Below are 21,082 nucleotides of genomic sequence, written 5' to 3'. Positions count from 1 at the left end.
CACACACACACACACACACACACACACACACACACGCGCGCACACACACACACACACACACGTCACGCACGTCACGTCACGTCGCACGTTTCAGCGACGTTATGTGGAAAGTTTGTCGGTCCAAGTGGCTGGCGTCCTTCCTTTTTACGTGAATTATTCGTTCAAAGTAACCGCTATGTGTACGCAGCACACTTACAAGCGAATGAATTCACAGCAGAGCAAATGAGATTAAGTGCAAGCAATCACGAAAGCTCGCGCGGTGATTGAGCGCAAACGAACGAAAGGTCAACATAAGGAATCGAGGCGATCAAGCCCTCATTCCACTCTCTTGAGCGTTTTTCTTTCCTCGTTCATTTGAAATTAAAGGGCTAGATTTAGTAGTTCGGGCGCTTCTTGCGTTTTTCACCAGTCAGGAACCAGTAGGTTTTATTTCCGCGCGTGTGCAGATATCTTTTCCCCTCACGAATGCCGCTGCGCCGCGGTTAGCTTGGGCGCCGTCTGCTACAAGAACTTCCTAGGTGGCGCGCGCGGCAGGTGTCACTACCTTATTATAGAGGGACCTTAGCTTCGGGTGCTCACAACGAGATTACCCCGCGTGACGTCAAACTTCTCCTCCACACCCTCGCTCTCGCGCTGGTGCTTGTCATGCTTTATAAATTTCTAGTGACGCGTTCGGCTGCTCTGCCGCTGATGGTCGGGACGAAGGGGCGCCTGAAACTCTAGTAGTTCAGCACTTTGCGCTGTCGCGCAGTAGCGGAGGGCCACAGGCCATCAAGCCGCCGCACTGTGAAGGAACCAGAACCCGATTTTTTTTTTCGGCGATTTGCAGTCGCGGACACAAAAGAATTGAAGCATGGCTTCGGTTAAAAAACGCGGGCCCGTGCCAACTAGTGAAAAAAATTGGCTGAAGGCTTAGCTTGGTTAAGCCCGGAAGATTGCGAAAGCAATACCCTTGGCTGCGCCTTGGCTCGGCTGATGGTGTGGACTTGGTTGCCCTTTGTTAAACTTATGGCTATACATCATCCGACATAGCGCAAGGCAGCGCGCCGACCAGTGCGAGGAGCCGAGCTGTAGCCCCAATTATCCTCCTAGCGTGACGTCACACCAGCGAGCGCCCTCTCTCGGTAGCGCCGCAGCAGCGGCGCGCAAGGTTTCGCCTCCACCATCGATGCCGCGAGCTTGGGCCCCATGGAGGAAGGAAACTGAGGAGAGGCCCTACCCCTCCGCACGCTAGGAGAAAAGTGTGGAGGAAATGACGTAGTAGGTTCTCCTCTTTTTTGCTGTTTTTTTATTTCGTTGCTGTAGCGGCCACGCCTTTCGGGCCACAATGGCGGCTTTGTTATGGTTCTGTGCGCTCCCACGTGTTGCTCCGTAGGTTTCGTACCGTGGAAAAAGCAGCGTGCGGGCAGGTTTGCGTTGGTCTCCGTGTTTTGTTGCGCTGCATTATCTGGACCGTGCTCTACCGTATGTTGCTGTGGCCAGGTGGGGCACGAGGAACTAAAGTTCGTGAAATTAACGCGCATACAAGGCTGTACGCAATGTACCGCGCCCCGGCAATGGTTACGGACGAAGGAATATCCGCGGGAAATGTTGCCCTCTTTCGCGGAATCATGCTAACGTGCTAACGATTTCTTAGTATTGCTGCGGAGCGCGCGGGTCCGAGCAGCACGGTTGCGCGCAGCCCGGCGTGGTTTCGTGAGAAATGTAAACAAGAGAGGAGAGCTGGCCCAATAGGCGGAGCAATTCCATGAGCAACGCCAACTTCCGGCTTCACTTTAGTTTCACAAAGAGTGACGTCAGGGCCTCTCCTTAGTTTCCTTCCTCCGTGTGGGGCCCCGTCTCTCGGTCGGGCGTGATGCCACACTGTCACGTGACGCGCAGCTGTGTAAGGAGGCACCACGACCACCGATGGGCCGAAAGTGCGAGCAGTATTGCTTTCGCAATAAAAGGCGCTTGGTGTCGAGACGTCTGCTCTCGCATGCGCGTCCTTTTCAGCTCGCAGCCTCTCCAATCATTTAGCATCGGCTTAGCGCTCTTAAATCGTGGGGAGCAGCGCGAGATGACGCCGCTGTAACTGCAACGTCTGATGCACGGCCGGATGGGTTGTCGGGGACGCGGTTGTTCTCCGCGCCCAGCTCGCGCTGCAGCTGACGGCTGCCGCATTAATGCCGCAGGCCCTACAAATGTTTGTTTCGTCAACACGGTACTGCGTCGGCAAAAGATCGCTGAGGCATCTCCTCTGCTAGATTAGGAATTCTCCGCGTGCGCGACAGGTCGCTGACACGGCGGTGCGCGGTCCACTCTTCGACGACAGCAGTTCTTATAAGAGAAAGCCTACCAAAGCCACTTCATCTACTGCGAATAAACCCTGCAGTGCGAGATAGCATGGGCAAATATAAAGATTGGGTCGCGTGCCTTCATTTGAGCGACCTGTCGAGTACGCATAATTCCGAGTGTCACAGACGAGACGCCGCTGCGATCATATGGACGACCGCACGCCAAGTTTCATCCTAGACGCCAGCGCTCGTTTCTCCCCTGGCGGAGCGATTTCATCTCCAACGGGTGTGGGATTCCGCCGCCGCTTCCCTAAGCGGTCGCGCTCGCGTTCAGTTCACGCGGCGCGCGAAACGTCTCTTCTTTGCGACGGCGCCTTTTCGGATGACCGGAAATTATTATTGTGCTGTTAACTGTCACGACAGCAATGTAAACACGAAAGGGTTGATGCCACCAGTGAAATTCTGCCGATTCACAAGAAAATGGTACGAAAAAAGCAGGCGACAGACATGGATTACTGCGGTGCGCCGAGCGAAGTAAACAACTGGCAAACGAAGCGAGCTCGTTCATTGATCACTCTTGAGTGTAAGGCGGTTTCTATATGTAACCCACATGAATTTAATAATTGCTCGGTACATAATCGTTTTGTTCATGTAAAAACTAAGTTCGACGAGCGCTTGTCCTGTCTACTTTCTCGTGTTTCGTTTGTGTGTGCGGTGCCCAAGAATGGAAACCACTTCTGTTGTATGCGCTAGCAGTGGCCGAAGTGCACGCGTGTCGAGAAATTGAATATGTGCACGATGCATTGAACATGACCGGAGTTCATTTCCGCTTCACCACTGCACCGATCGATCGAGTTACTCGACGATACACGCCCGCGTCTTGGTCGCGCCGGCATTGCTGAAGCAGGAATGATTACTAATACTTTCAACTTCCGTCTCTTGAGCACGGTTAAAAAATGGCCAAGCTGTCTACATTGGTGCCTCTATTCCATATTGTAGGGGACGCACTAGTGTGCGCATGTCATACTTGTGGTATGCAGCGATATATTTTATTTCCGCACAGTGTCGATGGAAGTCCGTTGTCGCCATCAGAGACAACACGGATTTGTAGAAAACATATTGTGAGAAACTGCAAAAATGACTTTAGCTCGTTTGTGCCGTACGTATGTGCCGCATCGTGTGCTGACGATTTTTCCGGCGGCACATACGATGTCGTTTCCAATTACCTGCTCAGCGTCACTTACATAATTAAGCAGACGCTGCCCTTTCGCCGCATTGCAGCCATAAAAATATTTGCCAAGCGTACCGATCTTCTTAAAGGCAAATAGAAGCGTGTACAGTCTGTTTCACACTTAGGGGAAAACTAGGAACGTATCGCGTCGCGAGGCAGCAAGCAATGCAGTCGTGCGGCGGCAGCAGCTCGAGCAGGCGCAGACGCTCGAGGGGCGGATTTGTGATCTGCGTGGTCTGCTACGGCAGCGCGCGCTGGCCGCATTGTCGGGAAGCGTGCTGCTGTCAAGGGCAGTGCACCGACTTCATCGGTACTGCGGGAACTGAGCTGATATTCTTTACTAAATGTTGTGCGTCGCCAAACTCTGAGCCTTCATTGGCGATAATGGAGTTCCACAAACTTCTTTTGACAGCATGCTTCGTTTGTTCTTTCGAAAGGCCGGGGTACTGAGCGCGTGCACGTATATTTCTCCACTGCGTGTGCTACCGTAATAAGCAGCGACAAGACTCACCAAGATGTGCGCGCAACGTGCTCAGTCTTTGTTTGACTCGAAAGGAAAACGAAGCACTCAACAATAACTATGCGGGTGGAACACGATCAAACAAACGGATACGATTAAAGCAATGTTTTAGATTAAGACAATGAGCTGGAAGTGATTTTTCTCGACAATCATTCACTACACCAGACAGACTTTGCCCGCCGGCGGGGAATTGGACATGTCCCGCTCGGAACTTGAGTTAGTATCTCTTCATGTCCCCAGCGGCAGCGATGACAGCGCTCATCCTGGAAGGCAGTGAAGTGTAGAATGACTTGATCAGGGACGTGTTCGATCGCAGCACGTCTCAGTAGCTGGTAATTGTGGATCGAAGCCTATCCTCGGGTGACTGATAGAGGGGATGGTGCGCCAGCGATACTTTCAACGAGCCCCAGACATATTAAATGACGTTGGCGCCCGGGGATTGAGGCGGCCACTCCAAGAGAGTGACTGCGCACTCTTCCAGCATTTCTTGCACAACACGAGCAGTGTGGATCGGCGACCTATCGCGTTAGAATATATAGTCGCCTTCCAGAAACGGGCCGTCAAAAATGTATGGAATCAGTACGTCGTATATGACTGCCCTGCAGCGATAAACTTACTTTCGAGGCGTATCAGTGGGCGTCGCACAACGCCAGCTTTCCAACAGAAGTCAGCTACAACGATGAGATCGGCGCCCTGCAATTGGCAGTAGAACGTTTCCCGACAATGCGGCCAGCGCGCGCCGCCGTAGCAGACGACGCCGTTCAAGACCCCGCCCCTCGAGCACCCGCGCGAGCTGCCGCCGCCGCCTGACTCAAGCGCTCGCCACATCGCGATGCAATGCGATCCGAGTTTTCCCCTACATTTGAAACAGACTGTACATAGCCCTTCGAATGAAATGTCCACGCGCACACACGTAGGCACACACCGCGCGCGGCACGAAACGTGCCCAAACACGCGCAGTGCAGGAGGCAATCAAGGCGGTGCGAACGAGTGATGGGAGAGGGGTACCACCCGCTAATAGAATTTTGCTTCGCACGCGGCGCTCTCAACGCCGGCGCAGCAGCGCCGCTCTCGGTGCCGTTCTTGTCCATGGCTACGCGGTATCGTGGTCACGCGAAAGAAAAAAAAAAAGAATGTGTAGGACCTGCAGCTTTAAAGTGGCAGCCCTCAGCTGCAGCCCGAGCTGGGCAAGGAGAACAATCGCGCCCGCGACAACCCATTCCGGCAGCGCATCAGGCGTTGATGTTACAACGGCGTCATATCTCCCGCTGCTCCCCACGATGAAAAAGCGCTAAGCCGATGCTAGAGGTTTGGAGAGGCTGCGAGCTAAAAAGGACGCGCATGCGAGAGCAGACGTCGCGGCACCAGGCACCTTTTTTACTAGTTGGCACTGGGCCGCGTTTTTAACGCGACAGCGCTAAGGAGCTCGTGTCGCAGATAAGCCGGTGTCGTCGACGGCGTTGGCCGGGAGTGAAAAACGGCGGAAGGCAGTTCATAAATAAAAACAACTTGCAAGATGGGCGGGGTGGGAATCAAAGCAGGGTTTCCGGAGTGTGACACGGAGACACTACCACTCAGCCATGAATTCGGTTCTTCAAAGCGGGAACAATCACCTCTAGTGAATGCGGTGTTGCCTTAGAAACGTGCCGTAGAAAGTTTTACTACGGTGTATGTCAGTAATTATGAGCATGTAAATTACAGAAGTCGCAGTTAAACGCGTAGCGAAGTACGCATCCGCTACATTTTTTCTGTGCTTGACGCGCACGCAGAGCGATCTTACGGCAAACACAGAAGACCCCCTTCTCGCAATGTACGGCGCTGCCCCGACAGCTGGCACGCCACTAGCCCGCTTCTAGAGGACAATTCCATCGAGACGTCAGCCGCATGATCGCGTCCGCCTTGATGGCGCATCGCGGCCGGGCTGTCCTTGCCGATCACCACGTTTGGCTCGCGTAGATCGTTACTCCGTCCGAGACACCGAGTTCTTTGGTTCGTTCCGCTTGCTCAGGCGCACGTTTCGTCTTTGTGTGATTCAAGAGCATGCCGAGCGAATGAATGGGCGGTGCGAACGGGGTGCGATAACTCTATCGCGTTCCACTCTTGAAGGCGAAGCTTAAGCGTCCTCCAATTTTTTGACGGAAGCCACGCTTCACTTTATTGTGTACGATACTGCAAATCGCCCAAAAAGAAAATTGGGTTCTGGTTCCGTCACAGTGCGGCGGCTTGATGGCCTGCGGCCGTCCGCTACTGCGCGACAGCGCCAAATGCTGCACTACTGTCAATTTTACTGGCATTCAACTGCAGGCGAAACTACTGACCGTCAGTAGCAGAGCAGCCCAACGCCCCACTAGAAATTCATCAAGCATGACAAGCACCAGCACGAGAACGAGGGTGCAGAGGCGAAGTTTGACGTCACTCGGGGTACTCTCGTCGTGAGCGCACGAAACGCAAAAGCAGCGCTGTGGTGCGGCCGCCCAGCCCTTCCGGCCGCCTAAGCCGTGGTCCATTTTAATGTGTCCACGACTGTACATATACTTAGGTCAACCTAAAGTCGGACAGGGGACACAGCCTTCTACTGCGGATGTGCTCATAGTCCGGCTGTTACTTTTACAAAGTGTCGCATCAGAAAATCAGTCAAGAAAATATATTAATACGATGGGATACGTTTATTTAACGATTACTTCATGAAAGAGGGAGAACAGTTGCTGCACTGACACCGAGCCGCTCCAAAAAGAAGCGAATTTGGTCCTCCCTGTCTACCACCCTTGCTGTGGCTTTAGAGTAACACTTCTGCATTCACAGACGAAGTGCGCTAGGCCAGTAACCGTTACGTGCACGCAAAGTCACGGGAACGACCGAACTTCTGGCGGGTAACGTGAACAAGCTGCGTCTTCTTAGAACGGTAGGCACGAGACACGAGAGGAGTAATGGAATTGGTCACATCACTCAGGCGATCGGCGATGACGAAAGGCCCGGTGTGACGAGCCAGACACTTCTGGAATAGGCCGCGCTTGCGAAGTGGTGTCCAAAGCCGTACCCTATGTCCCCTTTGTTGTACCTCACAATTTCATGTAGTGAATCGTAACTGATGTTCGTGCGGTCCTAGGACGCCAGCGTAGAGAGCTGAGCTACGCGACGTGCTTCCTCAGTGCGGCAGAGTCTTGGCGATAGAAGAGTCCGCATGAGCAGTAAAAAGCAGGATGGTGTTAAGGAAGCTGCTGAGCGGTCTAACCTAAAGAACATAGAAGGGGATGTAGCCGGTCGTTTCATAGTTTGCAGTATTTTAGGCGTACGTGATAAAAGGCAAGGTGCCACCCTCCCAGTTTTTGCGCCTGGAATTGACATACATCGGAAGCATGTTTGTCAAAGTTCTATTGGAGCGCTCTACGAGACTATTTGTCTGCGGGTGATACGGTGTCGCGTGGCGAAACTGGCAAGCACAGGGACGGAACAGCTCTTCGACTACGTCCGACACGAACTGGCGACCACGATGGCTCACAATTATACGAGGGGGTCTATGACGCAGTATAACGGAGGACAGGAGGAAGCTCAAACGCCGATAGCCGTGGCCATTGGCATCGCTGCGGTTTCAGCATAGCGCGTCAGATGGTCGACCCAGACTATAATCCAACGTTTGTCGTTTGTTGAGCGCCGGAATGGGACAGGCAGATCTACTGCCTGTGTCATTTCGAAAGGAGATGATGGTGCTGTCACAGGGTGCAGGAGTCCAACTGAAGCAGTATTAGGGAGCTTGAATTACTGGCACTTGTCACATCGGGCCACATACTTTCTATATTCTGTCGCATACTAGGCCAATAAAATTGGTCCTAAATTCGGTGGTATGTTCTGGTGAAACTGATGTGCCCACCGGTCATGTCGTCGGGCATAGCACGGAGCACGTGTGCGCTCAAATTCTTAGGGACTACTAAGAAAAGGCGGCCACCCTAGTCAGATCGGGAAAATGGATGTCGTTGATGGCAGCCAGGAGCGTCAGATGCATTTGTTGGTAGAGCGAGCTTAGAAAGACAGTCAGCGTGCGCATAATGGCGGCCACTCTTGTAACTGCAAAGTCTGATTACTGCAGACGTAGCACCCATCGAGGAAGACGGCCAGACGGTCGCGGAAACCGACCAACCGACGTAGTGAATGGTGATCAGTAACGATCGTAAACTGGTTCCACCCATCGTATAGGCAGAACTTATGGATCGGGAAAACGACAAAGAATCACTCCTGCTCACTGACGGTGTAGTTCTGTTCGGTCTTGCTTATTGAACGGTTGGTGTAGACAATGACATACTCAGTGTCACCAAAACACTGGACGAGGACGGCGCCGAGGCCAATTCCACTTGCGTTGGTGTGCAATTATGTTATGGCAGAAGGGTAAAAATGACTATGTGGGGGTCCACAAGAGGGCAGGAACTTAAGTTGAAACAAAGAATCGCAGTAAGCTGTCCAGGTGAAAGGCTTATCCCTGCGCAGCAATGAAGTAACAGGGTAGGCAGCATCGGCAAAGTTGGGCACAAACGTCGGAAGTACGAGCAAAGACCAAAGAAACTTCTCAGCTCGCGTTGTGACTGCGGTTGTTTAAAGTCACTAACTGCAGTTACCTTTGTGGGTCTGGCCGCACACCGTGTTCTTCCACTAAATACCCAAGTACTAGCGCTTCTCGTTTGCGAAAGTGGCATTTCTTCTAGTTGAGGATGACAGCTCTTTTAAGGCACGTGAAAAAAACATCAAGTCTATGACTGTGCTCTGCTAAAGTGCGGCCAAAACTGACGACGTCGTCAAGATAACATAAACGAACCTCCCATTTCAATCCGCGCAGTACCATGTCCATAAACCTTTCAAATGTTCCAGGCGCGTTGTACAAATCAAACGGCAGGACACTGAATTCAAACAAGCCGTATCATGTCACAAAAGGGGTTTTCTCCTTGTCGGCTGAATGCATGGGTATCTGCCAGTATCCCAATAGGAGGTCCACAGATGAAGAGTAGGATGCTGAATGAAGGCAGTCAGTAACATCATCTATATCGGGAAGTTGATACACATCCTTTTACGTCACAGAATTGAGACGCCGGTAGTCGACACATAACCTCCAGGACCCGCCGTTCTTTTTCACAAGAACGACCGGCGCAGCCCAAGGGTTAGAGTAATCTTGGATGACCCCCTTGGCTAACGTGTAGTCGACTTGTTGGGCGATGATTTTGCGCTCCGACGCGGAAACGCGGTTCGGCTTATACCTGATGGGATGCGCGGACCCCGTGTCGGTCCTGTGTCGAGCCCGCGTAGCTGGAACGCGAACCTTTTTAGCGTCCTGCGCGAAATCAAACAATGAAGCATGCTTGCTAAGGACTCTGACCAGGACTTGACGCTTCTCTGAAGACAGTGACTTGTTGATCATTTTTAGAAAGGGCAACGAGTCTTTAGGGACACCGGGGTCATCTCCAAGCGCTCCTCGTGCTTCGTGCGACGTGTCATCAGTTAAAGTGTCTATGTTGAGACTAGTATCCTTTTCAAGAGAGCCAAGTCGCATACCGCTGGGTAACAGAACAGACAGGAAGGATAAATTTGACGCCCACCGAATAGTTGTTCCTCAGGCCACAGGCAGGGCGCATCGAGGTACGAGAACACTTTTCTTCACATCGGTCGAACGCATCAACAATAGCGTGAAATGTATCGGTGTCGACACCACAAGCAACTCGAACTCTGGATATGGAACGTGCTGGTAAGACGGAATCTTCAATGACGACGTGAGTGCTTCAACAGGTTGCAGGTTGGACGGCAAGGTGAGACAGGAAAAGCTCGCCGGTGCCGCCGTCAGCAGTGGCACCGGATTTTTGTAGGAAATCGAGGGGAAGAATTACACTGTGGGTCGTTTTAGCAATCACTGTAAATTCGGCTTGGAAACACGTTATGGGACAAAGAAGCGTTCGCGATGCACACACCAATAGGTCGAAGCAACTCACCCCTCACGGCACAAAATACGTTAGCGTTATCCCATCAAAGCATGACTTTACGGCCTAGTCGGATTTTGAAATCCAGGCTGATAGCGGAGACACTCGTTTTCATTTCCGCAAATGCCAAAGTAGCAACATTTTCGACTAAAACAGGCATCTTGTTCTGACGCATGGTGACTGGCCAATGAATAGGGGCGTGTAGCTGAAGGTGACTGGGAACCTCACCTCTATTGGTCGCGCCGCCTAGCTTCCCTGGCGGCGGTCACGTGAGACGTCGTCGTGGTGACATCAAGACGACAAGTCGATGGCGCCAAACTCCCCACAGAAGCTGGTGAGTCGCTACGCTAATTTGCCTGGTTGTTCTTCCTGCTGTCAGAGTCAGAAGGCCAGCGTGCCCCGTCACCGTGCTGATTGCTACGTCATCAAATGTGCCCGGTAACTCATAGCACGGTGCTGACGGGCGACAGCGACTATGAGAAAATTGGGCGACGTAGCCGCGAATGCCACATTGGAAGGAGATGGGGTGCTCACGGGATGAAGTGAAATGTTCAGAAGAAAGATTACTGGCACGAACGTCCCACTCTTAAGAAGCTACAGGTGGTCTGCGTGAGTAACCGTCGGGGAACTGGTAAATGGGGTGCGCGTTCATGGCAGGGCTTGTCATTCTTGGACGAGGCGCCACGTTGTAGGCATCTACGGAAGCGGCGGTGATTGATGTCTCACCAAAGCCGCCGGAAGAAAACGGCTCTCGAAACTGAGAAGCTGAGAGGGAAAGCGTCTCACGCCGGTTAAGCTCTTCGCGTACCACTTGCCGATCACTGATGCGAGGTCAGATGGAGCTGGGACCACGTCAGCGCTGGCGACGTTAGTTACTTTGGCCAGGCGGCTGATCTTCAGTGTGATACGCCGAGCTTTCAGTACTTCAAGGGCGCTATAACGTAAAGCTATTCCAAGCTTTTTTATTCCAATTCTGCAATCAGCCCTCCGCGATTGGTCAAAAACTTTTTCGACCACCCCCACTTCGCCTGTCTGTCACGCGACGTCACGAAAACCGCGGTAGCTCCCCATTTGATAATACGTGTACACACTGATTATGCTTGATTAGACCAAACAAAAGAAAAATAGTTCTTTCTGATTCGACGCCTTTTCGTCATTAGCCCTCGGCTATTGGTCAAATGTTTTCGAGTTGCATCCACTTCACCTGCCTGTCACGCGACGTCACAAAACCGCGAAGGCTCACCGCGTCAAAGTGACGTGTATGCGTTAAGGATGCATTAATACGCCGAACAAAACTGAATTTTCTTCTCAATAGCTGCAGCCTGCCCCGTTACGAAAGGAATAAACGATGGCTGCCGCCGATCACTCGGACACTGGCTACTCGCACCTGCCGGAGAACATGGGTTTATTTTCGCATAATACAACTTTTTGCGTGGCAGGGTAACGTTTTCGAGCACTTTCGGCACTTTTACGACCTCGCTCTGCTAACTCTTCTTTCTGAGGATCCGTTTTAGCGGCATTTTTAACCTTCCGTTGCATGCCGCCGCAATTTTCGACCAACCACCGCAAGCTAAGTAACGGAAAGCCGACCAATAGCAGAGGCTGGCACCGCCCTCTTTATTCGGTTATCGATTTTCAGTGCACTGGCTCGGCCCCATCGAATCCCTCCACTTGAGCGTGCTCCTCGCCTCTTGTCACCTATTTATATAGGACAAGCTGCTCAGTGTAAGTAATGTTATTCGTTTTTAAAGCAAACAAAAGTAACTTCCTATAAACGACGAGAGCGTTTGATTGGTCGGATCAGACAACCCTGTGGGTCGCCGCCCTATGCTTGCGTCAACAGTTACGCATATTTGACGTCAGGAGATAGGAATAAAAAGACATTGGAATAGTTTTACATTATAGGGCCCCAAATGTACGGCAGTGCTGAACGGCATCACTTACGGGCTTTAGAATGTCTTTCCCGGTGAGAAACTGGCACATGTCTTTGGCAATCCCTTTTAGAAGATGACCAGCTTTGTCCTCTTCTGCATCTGAGGATCCAGGGCCTTGCACAACTTGAGCGCTTCCTCGATGTACGTAGTGCATGCTTCGCCGATAGCTTGAGCTCGCTGCATTAGCGTTTGCTCTGCACGCTTCTTTTTAGCTCTAGGATTCCGGAAGTACTTCCTGACTTCGTCTACGAACTTCTGCCACGTTGTGAAGCTTTCTTCATGGTTTTCAAGCCACACACAGTTGTGTCCCTGAGAAAGAAGGCAAGGGTATTAAGCTGGCTGGTGACATTCCAGACATTCAACCGACTTGCTCGTTGGTCGCAGATGTGTCATCCATCCACGTCTTCCGCGGCTTTTCTGGCGAAGGTTCGTGGATCGATGTAGGGCGGCTATGGGGCACTGAATGAGAGGTGGCGAATGGTCGCCGCAGGAAGCCATCTCTGGTGGCAGACCGGCAATTCGACGATTCCGCGAAGCTCTACCGACAGCGCCCCTGTGGTCGGTTCATCCTCGTTCTTTGGAAACGCCGTTGTTTTACCCTGCACCTGCAGGAGAACTGTTACGATGGGGTGCATTTATTTAGAGATAAACTGATTGAAAGGGGAAAAGGGTTGCCGCGCGAAAAACCAAGCTACTCCAAAGAAAAGCGGAGTTTGTCCTCTTCTTCCGCCCTCGCGGTCGTTTTAGCTTTCCAATGTTAAATATTAAGCATTAAACTTGCTTCGTGTACGCCTTAGCGTGATGGAAATAAAATTAAGCTTTACTGTATAAAATGGAGTGGCGGCCGGTTGCGGAGGCCCTCAAAACGCCTGAATTCTTGTTGCGTCTCGTGCACAGTGCCCTGGCATGGCAGCGTCGTGTTTTGCGATGGCTGTTGATGCATTGGGTAAGCAACAAAATGCAGTAGCGGAAAAACGAAGGAAATCTCTTTGAGAATCTTCAAAATAAAAATATGTCTAATAAACCCGAAGCATTACCTCAGACGCCTTACAGCACTAGCTAACTTGAAACGCATGGAGATCCGTGTTGGTAATACCACGACCCAATCTTACGCTTGATAAAAAAAACGTATGTCTCGAGGTATATTTATTGTTATTCTCTGTGGTGTTGCTCTGTAAGCCGAACGCTAAAAACATAGATTACAAATTATTTTGCAAGATTAAGGGAGTGAAGTTATGCTCTTACTGATATCTCTCTCTTGACTGAGAGCTTCCAAGCTTGGCTATAGTAAATGTCAAAGGACCCAGTTGAAAGAAACCTCCCGATTTACAGAGCGCTAACGTTCTTAAGCGATGTCGTCGTCACCTCCAACATGCATAGAGAGACGGATTCGCTGACAAAGAGGATGAATGCCTGCTGACCGTACCGTCATAGATGCGTTGCAGATTGCCCCAGGAACATGACTCACAAGAACGCCAAACACGTTCACAGCGTCATGTAGACAACCTTCCCAGGGTTGTCTCCATATACAGATACAGTGAATTCATTTGATCTGACTTTCTGTCGCAGGGGAGCCGCTTAAATTTCTTGCGCCTTCTTAATATGTAGCACCATTTTTTCTTCATTTTCCTATGCGATGTGAATCCATCAGCGCGAATGCGTGTCAAATGCAAATACTTCACTCGGCCGAAACTGCGTCTACAAATACACCAGTTCTTAGAATGGCCTCCGTTGCTATGGCCGCAATTTGTGCTGAGTGGTTTGTTGGTTTAGGGGACCGAAGGTGTCGCAGTGCCTTGACCTATGGTCGAGAAATTTAAGGTTTATAATATCGCTCGCTTACACTAATTCGAGTAGAGCTGGTATTTTGAGAGCGACCACGCTGAAACAACAGAACTTGAAACAAGAACAATTGGACAGTCGTTTTCTTTTTTTTTTTGTTCCTGTTGCAGAGCAACATCACGGAAATGAACAGTAAATATAAACTAATATATTTCCGTTTGATCTTGCGTCAGACAAGGGGGTGTGGTGACCAACTCCGACTTCCATGTGCTGTTCGACGTCTGAGGTAAGCTTTCGCGGCCATAACCCGCATCTTTAACTTTATTATTTCCACCTGTCTTGCACCGCTGCAATTTGTTGCTTAGTGAATACATCAAGAACAACCATCAAAAAACACGATGTTGCCGCGCTACGACATTTTACGGGAGAAGCAACAACCTTTGTTGCGTTTTCAGGCCCTTCGAAACAGGCAGCAATTACCTTTTCAAGCTGTAAGTCCTAATTTCATTTTCATCATGCCAATGAATACTCGATTCAAGTTTAATACGCTACTTTAGAAGAAGGCTCGATTGATTTAGTTAATATCTATGGTTGTTTGTTGGGTTGATCGAAAGCTTTCATTGCTTCAAAGCGACAGCTGGGCTACAAAGATGCCCCAGTAGAAAGCGGTGTATTATATCATCTCACCCCTACTACTTCACGTTTTCGTTAATATTAGTTCTGAGGTGTGTTTGCTTTCCGTCCCATTGAAATACGGCTACCGCGGCAGGAAGTTGAACCCGTGACATAGCGCTTACCCGGAGAACAGCACATCTAATGAGCCACCATAATTATAACTATTCACGCCTTTGTATTTCTTATCAGAAAGCACCTGCGTTTCCTAGGTTGCACTTGACATTGCCTATTATTTCTGGGCACAAACGTCAGCAAAAAGTATACCGCATGTTTGCATAGCGCACACATTCTAATGCAGGCTGCCGAAGACAGCAGTGTATGTATTACTACTGATTGTTTGCTTTTGTACTAAAAAAAAAAAAAAAAAACATGCGACACATCTTTGCATCTTACAAATAACCGATGCCAGAAACTAGTCCTCTGAAGTTTTGACCGAAATCGTAGATTATTATTTTTGTTTTATTGGCGCGCGAATCTCGTCAAGTTTGCGACGTATTGCTATTTCTAGAATTTTGCCACCAAAATTACAAATACCGGTACGTAGGACAGACTAAATACACCTTATAGTGTGTAAGAAGGTACACACAAAAACCTTCAAGAAACTCATTAACACTTAAAACGTTATTTTAAAAAAGCTCATTTTTGGCCTATACTGTTCAAAATTAGCTTGCCATATTTTGCTAGCATTATGAGCTTGCTCAGACAATTGAATGTATTTTGCTTTCTTAAAAAAAGGTATGTAACGCTTGTATAAAAATTATGAAACTATAGAAAGGTTTATGTATTTGACTGTGCAATTCAGAACATCGTGAAAATAGGTAATACACATTTTCTACCTTGCCTCAGTATGATTCTGTCATGTAAGAAAAGGCCTGCGCTAAAAAATAAAACCTCGTTTCCAATGTTCGGATGGATTTTCTTATCTTATATAAAAATTGTGTTGAAATAACAAAAGTGTCGGCTCGTTCCGCTGCCTGTTTTCTCACCCAATTTTCAGAATAGTGTCATATTTTCTGTTGTAGGAAGAGCAGTTGGCTTAACTTTCGAATTGTAGTCGCCTATATCAACATATCAGAACTTATCCTTGAAAATAAGACAGTGAAGAATAGCTACACTTGTTTTTCTAACGTTGCAAAAGGAATAAGAAATGAAATAGGATCTAGAAAGCACTATGTTTGCGCGAGGTGTTTGCAGAAATAAAGGTTGTGAGTAATCAATTTCAAATATTCGTGGAATCGCACAAGATAACGACATTTCTAATGCATCAATTGCCTTTGATGCCATTCATGCCTTAAAAATTTATGCATCAGAGATTCTCGCACATATTTTGATACGTTTTATTCTCCTGTTACTATTCCTTGAACGCTTTCTCTCTCGATTGCCTTCTTGAATTTTCTTGATAAGTAAGGCTTAACTTTGATGCCTGCAATAGCCAACCCATCGAAGGCCTATATTATGCGGATCTCATCATTTAATAATTAACAACGCACACTGACATGTTAGGAAGCGCTTGTTGACTTGGGCATTCATTATCAGAGCTATAGTGAACTACACAATACTGAATTACTTTACAGGGCACTGAAAAACACAATAACGGAGTTTAGCTTGTTTTTCGTCGTCTGAAGATAGGAGGGTCATTGTTGATCCGAAAATTCTTTCATGAACATTTTCAGAATAACATTAAAAAATTAATTTCGGGGATTTACGTGCCAAAATCACAATCTGATTATGAGGCACGCTGTAGTGGGGGACTCCGGAATAATTTGGGCCACCAGGGATTGCACCTAAACGTACACCTAAATCTAAGTACACGGGTGCTTTCGCATTTCGCCCCCACCGAAATACAGCAGCCGTAGCCAGGATTCGATCCCGCGACCTCGCTTCGCAGCCCAAGACTCTAGCCGCTGAGTACTCACGGCAGATTTCGGAATCCTATTCTCACAGTTTCTTTCTTAGGCGAATTGTGAAAACGCGCGATCCCAATCGAGCCTACGTTTTTATCTGGGATCCCTGTTCATTACTATCAACATTCATTTCGATATATTTGGAAATACTTCATGAGCGACGCAACAAGCAGCAGATGAAGGCTTGCGGGCTGATTGAAAGTAGAGATATTACTCACCCGCTCCATCTTCTCCTCGTAAGATTTAATAATTTCGTTGACATCAACGTCGGTCACTTTGTTCCTAGTGATTGCCCGTTTGAGAATTATCTCAGCTTTTTTATAGTGCTTCGTGGCTAGCAGCCACAGCGGAGACTCCGGCATGAATCTGAAAAATGGACATGCATACTTTTTGAACTTGTGCGTCTTGATAGTTGTTTCAAATCAGATCTTGTAGCTGAACGCCCCACAGCAACACTGGCGCTTTGAGGGACACCGTAGTGAATGCCTCTTGAATAATTTTTGTATTGTGCGGTTCTCTAACGTACACCAAAGTCTAAGTACATGAGGGCTTTCGCATATCAGCCCCAACAAAATGGCGGCTGGTAACCAAACATGCGATGCCGTGCTCAGCAGCAGGACTTTGTCTCGACATCACCTTTGTTCAACTCATTCCTTTCCTTGAAATTCCCCCATCCTCCCTTCCGCTAAAAAATTATGAAAACAAACAAATTTTGGGGTTTTGCGAGCCAAAACCACGATCTGATTATGAGGCATGCTATAGTGGGAGACTGCCGATAAAGTTTTTACCACCTGGAGTTCTTTAACCTGTATGCTATACAAAGTACACGAGCCTTTTCCCATTCTGCCCTCATCAGATTGTTGCAGGGATTGAACCCGCGACATCAGCAGCTCCAGGCCATAGGCACTGGGCGACCGCGGCGGGTTCAGAAGACTTCAATAATTCCTTATGGTGCACTGGGCTCATTTACTGCGACAGGCTGTCGCAGCGTACACCGCCACCTACTGAGGAGCGGCTTCGTCTCTGCGATGTGACATTATAGTTTCGATTGTTACAATATACTGCATCTCGTGGCCCCCAAAATACATGTGCAGATGCCGTCATTCTCAGAATATCTCAGGAGCGCGACACCTTGAAGAAGTTGCTCCTATGCTAATATTGCACGTAGCACCGAGCCTACAATGTACGCCTTCCAAGTACACATTGTCGCGGGCGCACGAGTTAGAACACCAGTGGCAGTGGTGCGCAGAGTTTTATGTAAAGCTCTTATTTGCTACCCGCCATGCGTTTGCCCACATTCTTATATAACGCCTTGCAATGTTATCGGCGCGACTCCTATGTGATGAAATCTTTGAATATCATAGGCTTTTATAATATAAAGTCCGTGTGGTTTATAGATCTCACACAATTACGAACTGACAGCACGCGTGTGTAAAGGTAATATCTCGTGCAAGAAGAAGAAAGTCTCACAGCCAGATGAAGAAGTTGCCAAAATAGACGAGTGATATGACGATCTGCAGGTGCTGCCAGTCCCTTATGAGCCAGGCTATGCCAGTCAGGGTGACAAGGCCGGTAGTCCATCCACCGCCCGCGACCAGCATTCCTAAAGCTCGGTGGCGTGTTGACAGCACCTCCATAGCTTAAAGAAAAATAGGACGACATTTGGGGTTACACAAGGCACAATGTACGTTTAAACAGGCGAAATATGCTGACACAACCAGTACATCACAACGCTAGAACCTTCGATGGTAAATATTTCGAGAGGCTTCGCCGAGCATCAGATTATCGACGACCGACGAACGTGCTCGCCGCTACTACCACCACGTGACAATATTCGCTGCGCATAAAGGGCAAGGCTGGACACTGGTAAGTTCAGAGGAGAGAATGACCGGTGTTAGGCGTAAGCAGACAGATCTTTCCGCTCAGCTGAAAAAGATATATGCAAATTCAAAAGTCAGCCGCCTTCAGCATCTGTTCGATACGCGAATGACTGCATTGGAAAAAACCTTGGTATTGATATGCCGAAGTCCACGGTGCAAGCAATTTTGAAGGAATCAGAGAAATAGATGAGCATGCCAACACCAAGCATGAATTCCTGCCGGCAGCAACGCCCGAAGCTTGGACAAAGGTCCTCGACATGTGTTTCGCGGAGTTTCGTTTCACAGGCGCTGCCGTGAGCGACGAGATGCTGCAGGAAAAAGCGAGAGAGTTCGGTGCAACTGTGGGTACCTGAGTTCTAAATGCATTTTTTCAAACACCTAAATAAAAACAACTGCTCTCTCTTCAGTGGTTTTATTTTATGATGTGAAACCTTTACGTCATTATGTAAGCCTTCATTACCTGAACTACTCAAGGGGCGGGCTCCGCAAGTTTCATGTTGAATTCCAATGTTAGATACAGATCAAGTTTTCCTGCTCTACATGGAGCAATCCTATTCCGAAGGCAGAATGAGAGTGCGAGTGACATGTTCCAATGGCAGATTGGGAGCAACCACCGATTCCGGATCGCTCTGCGAAGCAAAAATATTTGCTCCGCCGAAATCGGCAGATTTGACCGGAAGTCCGCGTGACGTATTTTCTTCACGCGCCTCTGCGTTTTGTCACAGTCACCTGTTGCCGGTCGCGGGTAGCTATGGACTACATGGAAAACATGGACGCTACCTCGCTCCGTGCGTTTTTGTTGCTGCTCCTGGATAGTGACAGCTCCGACTCAGACACTATAAGTTCCCAAGTCCTGCGGCGATTCTTCCGACAGGAAAGAAAAACAAACGCACGGAATGCCGGGATGATCCAGATGATGGTGGTGATGATGATGAGGCCTACTCGATCCGCCTCTCGTCTGGCAACCTCACGCTTGATTTTCCTGTATTAAGTGCCCCCACGGGAGCGCACGCATTCCATTCGAAGACTTGACGAGAGCGATCTCAGTAGGAACGATGCACTCCGTTCGCAATCCGGCCGAGCCCTCGAGATCTACGATTGGAATTCAACATAGGACAGGGCATACAACTTTAAGCCACCGTATTCATAGACAGAGTGGCAGCGTGCATACAGCCGCCGTTGCAAGTGCTCGGAAACATGGGCCCTGCAGGTAATACGACGAGTGTACTCTGCGCAACGGCGCATCATCTCAGATACGGCCGCCCTGCAGGTAATATGAAGAGTGTACTCTGTGAAACGGCGCATCTTCTGAGACACGGACGCCCTGCAGGTAATATGACAAGTGTACTCAGTGCAACGGCGCGTATCTTCTCAGATACGGCGTCCCTGCAGATAATACGACGAGTGTACTCTGTGCAACGGCGCATCTTCTCACATACGGCCTCCCTGCAGGTAATACGACGAGTGTATTATGTGCAACGGCGCGTATTTTCTCAGATACGGCATCCCTGCAGGCAAAACGACGGGTGTACTCTGTGAAACAGCGCATCTTCTCAGACACGGACGCCCTGCAGGTAATACTACAAGTGTACTCTGTGCAACGGCGCCTATCTTCTCAGATACGGCCTCCCTGCAGGTAATACGATGAGTGAACTCTGTGCAACGGCGTATCTTCTCAGATACGGCCGCCCTGCAAGTAATACCTACGAGTGTACTCTGTGCAACGCCGCATCTTCTCAGATACAGCCACCCTGGCTGCCCGGGCCGCTGTGTATCTTGAAACTCATCTGCGACGGGGACAGAGACTGGACGCGCGCTGTGTTTTTGCGGCATCGTTCGCGTTGATGAAAGACGTAGCACGAAGGTCAAATTTGCTCGCTGCTGCTGCCGCGCTTACTCACTCCAGCGTTCTGGCAGCGAGTTTCCGCGGTCATAAAGTGAGATGTGTTCAAGTTTCCTTTTGCCTGTGTGACACCATGCTTGTTATTTTAGTTAGTATGCCTATGTTTACAAGTTTATATGGTCGATAAAACTGAGACGGCAAGACGGCACTAATTAGGAACAGACCACATCCGCAGAACGGCACACAACAAGCCGGAACAAAGACTGTCGATGACACCACACGACACGAAATTCGTCGTCGATTACCCGCTGAAGAACACAAACATAAAACACTCGAGACAGACAGTACGGACTTCCTTATGCATTCGCAAGAAAGGAAACAGAGCCCGCGTGGAAGCAGCGTCCGATGCAGAGAGGGCACTAATCATGAACAGACCACATACGCAGAATGGTACATAACAAGCCGGAACAGAGAGTGTAGATGACACCCCTCGACCCGAAATTCGTCGTCGATTACCCGCTGAAGAACACAAACATAAAACCCTCGACACAGACAGTACGGACTTCCTTATACATTCGCAAGAAAGCAAACAGAGCCCGCGTGGAAGCAGCGTCCGTTGCAGAGAGGGCACTAATCATGAACAGACCACATACGCAGAATGGTACATAGCAAGCCGGAACAGAGAGTGTAGATGACAACACTCGACACGAAATTCGTCGTCGATTACCCGCTGAAGAGCACAAACATAAAACACTCGAGATAGACAGTACGGACTTCCTTATGCATTCGCAAGAAAGCGAACAGAGCCCGCGTGGAAGTAGCGTCCGATGCAGAGAGGGCACTAATCATGAACAGACCACATACGCAGAATGGTACATAGCAAGCCGGAACAGAGAGTGTAGATGACAACACTCGACACGAAATTCGTCGTCGATTACCCGCTGAAGAGCACAAACATAAAACACTCGAGATAGACAGTACGGACTTCCTTATGCCTTCGGAAGAAAGCGAACAGAGCCGGCGTGGAAGCAGCGTCCGATGCAGAGAGGGCACTAATCATGAACAGACCACATACGCAGAATG

At 49.3% G+C, this 21,082-nt stretch overlaps 1 protein-coding gene across 2 annotated transcripts in view; it reads right to left on the bottom strand.

The window, feature by feature from the left end:
• Positions 1–21,082, bottom strand: part of LOC126518730 (organic cation transporter protein-like) — a 210,737-nt gene that overhangs the window by 83,926 nt on the left and 105,729 nt on the right. For both annotated transcript variants that reach the window (XM_050168498.2, XM_055064968.1), the window contains exons 7-8: positions 17,747–17,915; positions 16,495–16,642 (exon numbers count right to left, since the gene is read on the bottom strand). In XM_050168498.2, the coding sequence (XP_050024455.1) occupies positions 16,495–16,642; positions 17,747–17,915 (317 nt within the window). The remainder of the gene's footprint in view (positions 1–16,494; positions 16,643–17,746; positions 17,916–21,082) is intronic.

The sequence above is a fragment of the Dermacentor andersoni genome, chromosome 1 (assembly GCF_023375885.2).
Source record: "Dermacentor andersoni chromosome 1, qqDerAnde1_hic_scaffold, whole genome shotgun sequence".
Taxonomy (NCBI): domain Eukaryota; kingdom Metazoa; phylum Arthropoda; class Arachnida; order Ixodida; family Ixodidae; genus Dermacentor; species Dermacentor andersoni.
The sequence above is the reverse complement of the archived record's forward strand: the minus strand, read 5'-3'. Positions and strand labels throughout refer to the sequence as shown.